The following is a 7,736-nucleotide window of genomic DNA, read 5'->3' as shown; positions in this document are numbered from 1 at the left end:
CCCTGCCTGCACTTCTGGCAGTTCTCTGTTGACATGTTGCTCCCATAGTTTTTGGATAATTTTCAGCAGAATCTTGCTTGCATGTGGTATTAATGATATTGTTCAATAATTTCTGCACTCTGTTGGGTCACCTTTCTTTGGAATGAGAACAAATATTGATCTCTTCCAGTCAGTTGGTCAGGTGGTTGTCCTACAGATTTCTTGGTACAACTTAGTGAGCACGTCCAGGGCAGCATCTGTTGAAATACGTCAATTGGTATGCCGTCTACTCCTGGAGCCTATTCCTTCAGAGCAGCTTGAATTTTCTCCATCACCACAGGCTCTTGCTCATATATTGTTTCATTAAATTCTGTGTCCGCCAATTCCTTTTGATACAATGACTCTGTATACTCCTTCCATCTTCTTTTAATGCTTCTTGGATCATTTAACATTCTGCCCAAAGCATCCTTAAGTATTGCCAGTCGTGGCTTGATTTTGTTCTTCAGTTCCTTCAGCTCAAGAAATGCTGAGTAAGTTCAGTCCTTTTGATTTTCTGACTCCAGCTCTTCACACATTTCTTTATAATATCTTGCTTTGTCCTCCCAAGCTGCCCTTTGAAATAGGAGAAAATATTACAGTTTCTAAGGATTTAGTTTCACTTGGTTTCGTCATCAATCCCCATGGGAGAAGCAGTCAAGAAATCAGAAGAGGGGTTGTGTTGGGAAGTTTGCTGTAAAAGCATCTTTAAAGTATAAAAGCAAAGATCACTTTGAGGACTAAGGTCTTCTAATCCAAGCCATGGTATTTCCAGTTGTTTCGCATGCACGTGAGAGTTGGACAGTGGATAAGGAAGATTGAATTACTGCAGGTGGACTAAGATGTCGGTGAACATTATTCACTATAGCACGGACAGCCCAAAGAATGTTTGGATCTGCTTTGGATCAGTTCTGTTAGAATACGTCTTAGAAGGATGATGAAACGTTGCCTCACACGTTGGGCATGTCGTCAGGAGTCCCTTCATGGAGACTGACATTCTACCTGGAAAGTGGAGGATCAATAGAAAAGAGGAGGGGCACCAATAAGAGGGGGTGACACAGTGGTCACCGCCGTGCACAGGTTACAGGGCTGGCTGGGCTCTGTCCTACCTTTCAGGGGGCTGCTCTGAGGCACAGCCCGCTCGGGGGCTTCTAACAGCGACTTCCGTAGGATCTCAACTCCCAGTCTTTCCATTAGCAGCTGTAGTTGTTAGGTGCTGCTGGAAGCGCCCATGCCTCATAGCGGCCCTGTGAACAACGGACCCGAAGCCCATCCCGTCCCGTGCACTCGAGCCCATTGCTGCAGTCACTGTCGGTCCATCTCGTCGAGCTGACCATCCACCTTTCCAAACATGATGTCCCTCCTAGCGGCATGCCCAAAGTGTGTGAGAGACCCTTCGCCTCCAAGAAGTGTTCGGACTGCACTGTCTCCGAGATGGATCTGTTCCTGTGGCAAGTTCAGTGGGATGCCCCGTGCTCTTCTCCAACACCAGCGCTCAGTGGCATCTCTTCAGCAATGATACCCTTCTTTGATGTCACCCCACAGCCCCTCAGTCTTGTGCCACCCCCGGGGCTTTGCAAAGGCCTTGTGTAGTGTTTAAGATCATGGAAACGTCAGAAGAACCTGCCAGTGTGTTCTAGTATCGTCCCCATTTTACAAATGAAGACGCTCTGATGGATTGAGTGTTGTTAGTAGGACTCAAAGCGACCCTGTCAACAGCAGACCCGAGCCCTGCCCTCTCCTGTCTGTCCTCACTATCTCTGACACCCTTGAGCCCATTGCTGAAGTCACTGTCAAGCCATCTGGTTGAGGGTCTTCCTCTCTCTCATGGTCGCTCCACCTTCTCAAGCATGGTGTCCTTCTCCAAGGACCAGCCCGTCCTAGCAACATGCCCAGAGGGTGTGAGACAAGCTTTGCCATCTGGGCCTCCAGGGAGCATTCCGGCTGCCTCTTCTAGCTATCCTTCGATCTCTTCTTTCCACCCCCCCCAAATAATAATTTTCATTTGTAATTATTAAAAGTCTGAATTTTAAACAGATTCTTGACCTGGTGGCTCACAGCCGTCAGCTCCTTCAGCTGTAGCTCCTGTCTCATCTCCAGCAGCTTTTCCAGGGCTCCCGCCTTCACCGTGAAGCTCCAGGAGTTTGCCCAATTCAAACTTGGGCTGCTTGAGCATTTTTACTTTCCTAACAAACACGCCATGGAGAGGATACATAGACTGGCAAGCCTTTTCTGTGTCTTTCCCAGTGCGGCCTGGAATCAATTTACTGACCACCTCTTTCAAGTCATTTGTCTGCACCTCTTGGGTCATGATTTCCATCATTTTCTTGAGGATCTGGCGGACCTGTTGGTGCTTAGTACAAGATGTCATCCGAATCTGATTGTTGTGATTTTTTTGTAAAATCAACACAAAACAGGCAAGCAAATAACATCGGTAGTCTTGACATCACCATGAGCTTCAATCATGGTCTGCCATTATTTGACCATGGAGCACATTTTGTCCCGGGTGAGATCCATGCCATGGAAGTCGGTGAGGCACTTTTTGCCTTGAACATCCTCAGTCATCAGCTTGAATTTTCTAAATGCAACCTCGTCCTTTTGCAAATCAGCAAGCTTCACTTCAAAAACACGACCCTTGAGTCCATGAGATGCAGTTTTGATGCCTTGAGTCCTTGTGACGAATGAATTCCCAATATTTCTTATATCGAACAAAGCTGGCACCTTTACATCATACCAACCTTTCTTTGAGAGCGGATCAGCCACGTTCTTCTTGGCTCCTTTCTCAGGTGCTTTTACTTGCCGACCTCTCTGTTCATTCCTTTGGCAGTGAGTGGGACATTCAGTTCTCTCCCGCACAGTTTAAATAAGGTATCAATTCTTCTGTCATCTTTTGTCACTGTCCAGCTCTCAGTTAATTTGCCAGTGGGTCAGCTATGAGTCAGTTCCGCCTCAACGGTTATTGTTATATGCCGTCCAGTCGCCTGCGACTCATAGCGACCCTATGTACAACTGCCCTAAACTCTGCCCTATCCTGTGCCAATCTCACCATCTCTCAAACACCTGCCGCCATTCTTACCCAGTCACTGAATCAATCCATCTCATCGAGGGTCTTCCTCTCCTGCGAGAGGAATAACCCGCTCTCAGAAGGAGAGCAAAATGAAAAGACCGTGGCCTGAATCAGGTGCACCTTGGTTCTTACACTGATATCATTGTTCCTCAATAATTTGGTGAGGTGTCTAACTACAGATTTTTCTTGTGCAATGTTTTTGTTATTGTTGATTGCCTTCAAGTCGAGCACAACTCATAGCAACCCTATGAACAAAAGGTCTGAAGCCCCTCTACAACTATGGACATTTATCAAGGTTTATAGAGTTTCCAGAGGCAAGTTGTTTAGGAAGTGGATGCCACTCCTGCTTCCAAACCTGTCATAGAATGTTACTGGTTGAGTCGCCTGTGGTTCATAGCAACTCTATTACAGCAGCTCTGAACCCTGCCCTGTCCTGAGCCAGTCTCACTAATTCTGACATACCAACCTCCACTGCCCCAGTCACTGTATCAATTCATCTCATCTGGGGTCTCCTTTTCCTGCACTGTCCGTCCACCCTTCCAAGAATGTTGTTCTTCTCCAAGGACCAATCTCTCTTGGCCATGTGTCCGAAGTAAGTGAGGTGGAGCTTCAAAATCCTAGCCTCCAAGGAGAGACTTGGTTTCACCCTCTTTAAGACAGACCTGTTTGTTTTCTCCTGATTTCCTAAATGCTGTTACCAACTGCATTGATAGTGCATCCAAATAAGATGAAGTGTTGACATGATGCTGCCTGTCTATCCAATGGTGAGACTTTGTGTTTTCTTGACACCGAGATGTAATTCATATTGAAGGATGTGGCGTTTTCTATTTATCAGCAAGCATTTCAGGTCCTCCTCACTCTCAGCAAGTGAGGTTGTGTCATCTCAGTAAGGCAGGTTGTTGAGGAGTCTTCCTCTGATCCTGATGCCACATTCTTCCTCATAGAGTCCAAGCTGCTTAGCAAACAGCTTGGAAGGATATGGAGAAAAGATATAATTCTGACACACACTTTTCTTAATTTTAAACCACATAGTGTTCCCTTGCTCTGTTTGCATAACAGCCTCTTGGTCTACGTATAGGTTTCGCGTGAGCACAATTAAGTGCTCTGGGGTTCCCATCCTTCTCAATGTCAGCCCTGACGTGTTATGATCCACACAGTCAAATGCCTTTGCATCGTCAATAAATCACAAATAGATGTTCTTCTAGTATTCTTAGTTTTTAGCCAGGATCCATCTAACATTGGCAAGATCCCCCTGGTGCCATGGCCTCCTCTAAATCCAGCTTGACCTCTGGCAATTCTCTATGTACTTTTCTGGCTATTTTTGAACAGTCTGCAGCAGTGTTTTGCTTGTGTGATATTAATGACATTGTTGGATAATTTAGAGTTGTTCAATACATAAGGATTGAACAGCATCTCCCACCAAGTGCTCCTTCAAGTCCTCACCTCCAGTGCTGTGAATTTGACGTTACCTCTCGGTCACAGGCTGCCTCCTGCTGCTGGCCCTCCTGCCTTTGGGCCTTTTCACCTGCTCTGTCTCCAGCCTGCACACTTTCCTCCCGTTTGGCCTGGTCAGCTCTGCCTTCTACCTCTAGCCCCCTCTTCCTCTGGGCCGTCCTCGGGGTTGTGCAAGACCAGGTGTGGCCCACACTGAAGCTGAAGGCATGTCTCTTTCTTTTTTGGGGGGGGGTGTGGGGACACATTTCTTGAAGGGTTTCGTGGGCCTCCGACAGGTGCATCCGGCGAGCCATGCCAAGCTTCCCAGGGTCTTCCGAGGTCTGACAATGATGGCACCTCTCAGTCACAGCCCCCCCCCCCCCCCGGGAAAGCAGGATGGGTGGTGTCACCGACCTCCTGGGCTCACTCTGCCTCGCTTTCTCGAGGGGTCCTACCCTCCACTTTGCAAGCTGGTGTCCCAGCAGCGTAAGGGGGCTGAGGGGCCTGGCCAGGGCTGTGCCCTGTGTGTCCTCTTCAAGAAGCTGACTCTAGAAGTCACTGTTGTGGACTGAATTGACGCTGTTGGTGCTGTCCGGTCAGCTCTGAGCATGGTCCTCACCAGAGCCACCCTCACTGTCTCCTGTCTGCTCAAGGCCATTGCTCCCGTGACTGTGTGGTCCAGTTGGTGGATGGCCTTCTGCTCCCTGACCCTTCACCTTTCCCAGGGAAGTCTTTATCCAAGGACTTCCCAAGTCTCCCTGACAGCGTGACCAAACGGTGGGCGTTTCGCTATCTTGGCCTCTAGAGGGCAACCTGCTGGCGCGTCCTCTGCCAGGTGGCTTTGTTCTCTCGGTGGTCACCCGAACCGTGACACCATCAATAAATAAAGTCATTACTTCTCAGACAAGCAGCAGCCAAGCAGACTGAGATGCCTGGACTCCTCGTGAGCGCAGACCGGAGAGAATTTCCACAGGTGCTGCCCATGTTTGTGCACTGGGCTGTTGTTCCAAGTGTCCATCCGCCTGGTGGACAGAACTGCCCCGTGGGCATGTCTGTATGGGGGCAGTCTGTTGGGCCTTCCTCTGTGCCTCCCACCGCCCAGCTTTCCATCGGCAACCTGGCCCCACTTGTTGCCCCTCTGGGTACTTCCTGTCCCCGGGCAGGAAACTTGTTGTCATCAGTCAGAGGTGAGTCATCACCATCCCCGCAGCTTTCAGGAGGCTGGAAACAGCAGGGAGGAGAAGTTGTTCCCACAGAGCAGCCGGTGAAGCACAAGTGCTAGTGAGGCGAGGCCGTTGGGTGCCAGACTGAAAGCTCCAAGTCCTTGTTGCAGACGTGGATGCACTCACGGCAGGGCCTCCACAGGCTTCTCGAGGCTGTGATGTGCACGGCAGGAGAGGCCATGGAGCAAAGAGGCCACTCCGCAGGACCACAGCACCAGGAAGAGGAGATAAACGAGCTCGGGCGAAGAAAGAGGGGCTTGGGGTGAGCAGCCCCAGTGCAAAGCAGACACAGGATTGCCGTGCAGCTTCTTGCCACTAGGCCATCTGAGCACCCTGCTGACTACCAAAAAACCTACCCCAATGGGCTCTTGTGGGTCAGGAAGTGTGAGGAGGGCTCAGGAGAGATCAGGGTTCAGATCTTTTGTTCCCAGAGTCACTATGATTCGTAGTAGCCTCAGTGGCACCCAACCACCACCACCACCACCACCACAAGAACAAACAAGTAACTCGGAGAGAGTACAGCCAGAGTGCTCCTTGGAGGCAAAAGTAACAAAAGTCCTTTTCACATACTTGAGGCAAGTTGCTAGGAGAGGCTGTTCTTGAAGAGGGACACCATGCTTGCAAAGTCAGGGTCTGCGAGAGAGACCCTCACCCCGATGGACTGACACAGTGCGTGCAGCAGTGGGCTGGAGTGGCAGGACAGTGCAGGTCTCTCGTTCAGAGTCGCTATGGGTCCTACAGGGCTACCAACAGACATTTGATATGGGCTGGGGTGGTCAGAATGAGTCCAGGTAGAAAACTCCTGGTGTTGCCCATAAGGAAATGAACTCTACTAGTACAAATGGTAGGGGCTCCAAAACACCTATGAGGTATTATCTCACCCCAGTAAGAATAGCAAAATTTTAAAAAAAGTAAAAGAAGAACAGCAAAATTTAACAGAACAGCAAACATTAAATGCTGATGAGGTTGCAGAGAAACTGGAACCCTTATTCACTGTTGGTGGGAGTGTAAAATGGTGCAACTACTGTGGAAGGTGGTATGGCGCTTTCTCAAATAGTTGCAAATGGAAATACCATTTGACCCAGCAATTCCACTACTGGGAATATACCCCATAGAGACCATAACTGACACCCAAGCAGATATATGCACACCCATGTTTATCGCGGCTTTGTTCACAATAGCAAGGAGCTGGAAACAACCAAAGTGCCCATCAACAAACGAATGGATAGAGAAGCTGTGGTATGTTCACACAGTGGAATACTAATCTGCACTGAAAAACAAGGAACTCATGAAACATTATACATTATGCTGTGTGAAATATCTCAGTCACAAAAGGACAAATATTGCATAGGGCCACTGTTGTAAAATGGGACTGACATCGGGGTTGAGGGGAGACAGAGGAGGAGGGGAGGAATGATGTATATATACTGCATTGAAACAGATGAGGGAGAGAACTGTTTAAAGGGATATGTGATTAGGTGTTATTGTCATGACAGGAGTCCAGAACGAAGGCTGCACAGTGGAGTGGACCTGGGGGAGGGGTTCCATAACAATGAAAGAGTTTTCCTTTCAAAGAGAAGAACAAACTGGGGGCGGGGGGAGTGGTGGGCAGGGAGAAAAGTGCAAGAATGAATGACTGGAAAGCCTAAGTCTCTGTAAACTTTCATTACAATAGTAATAATAAAAAAATGGTAGGGCTCAAAGCATGTGTTGATCATCAGTGAACTGACAGGCTCCGCGGGCGGAAGAAGGGCGGTCTCGTGGATTTACTGCCTCTGGAAACCCGCCGAGGGTCAGCTAAGGTCAGCTCCGACTGATGCCCGCGGTCTCGGACTGACCCTCGGTCCCTCCTCCAGGCAATGGGGCGCGGGGCGAGCGCCAGCGCGTGCTTTGTACGAGCAGCCGCATGGCGCGCGGGGTGCACGGGCCGCGGGGCCCCGCGCGGCAGCCACTTCCGACCCGAGCCGAAAAGGAAGCGGAAGTGGCGGCACCACCCG

The 7,736-nt window shown here is 49.4% G+C and overlaps 1 protein-coding gene across 1 annotated transcript in view; it reads left to right on the top strand.

Moving 5' to 3' along the window:
* The first annotated feature begins 1,386 nt into the window (after positions 1 to 1,386).
* Positions 1,387 to 7,736, top strand: part of DAZAP1 (DAZ associated protein 1) — a 27,078-nt gene continuing 20,728 nt past the window's right edge. The window contains exons 1-4 of the mRNA XM_006898000.1: positions 1,387 to 1,466; positions 4,675 to 4,741; positions 5,619 to 5,703; positions 7,596 to 7,720. Of these exons, the coding sequence (XP_006898062.1) occupies positions 1,387 to 1,466; positions 4,675 to 4,741; positions 5,619 to 5,703; positions 7,596 to 7,720 (357 nt within the window). The remainder of the gene's footprint in view (positions 1,467 to 4,674; positions 4,742 to 5,618; positions 5,704 to 7,595; positions 7,721 to 7,736) is intronic.

Source organism: Elephantulus edwardii, unplaced genomic scaffold, assembly GCF_000299155.1.
Source record: "Elephantulus edwardii isolate Elephantulus edwardi_28Jun2011 unplaced genomic scaffold, EleEdw1.0 scaffold00217, whole genome shotgun sequence".
NCBI classification, from domain to species: domain Eukaryota; kingdom Metazoa; phylum Chordata; class Mammalia; order Macroscelidea; family Macroscelididae; genus Elephantulus; species Elephantulus edwardii.
Note: the sequence above shows the minus strand (reverse complement) of the source record. Positions and strands in the feature narration are given on the sequence as shown.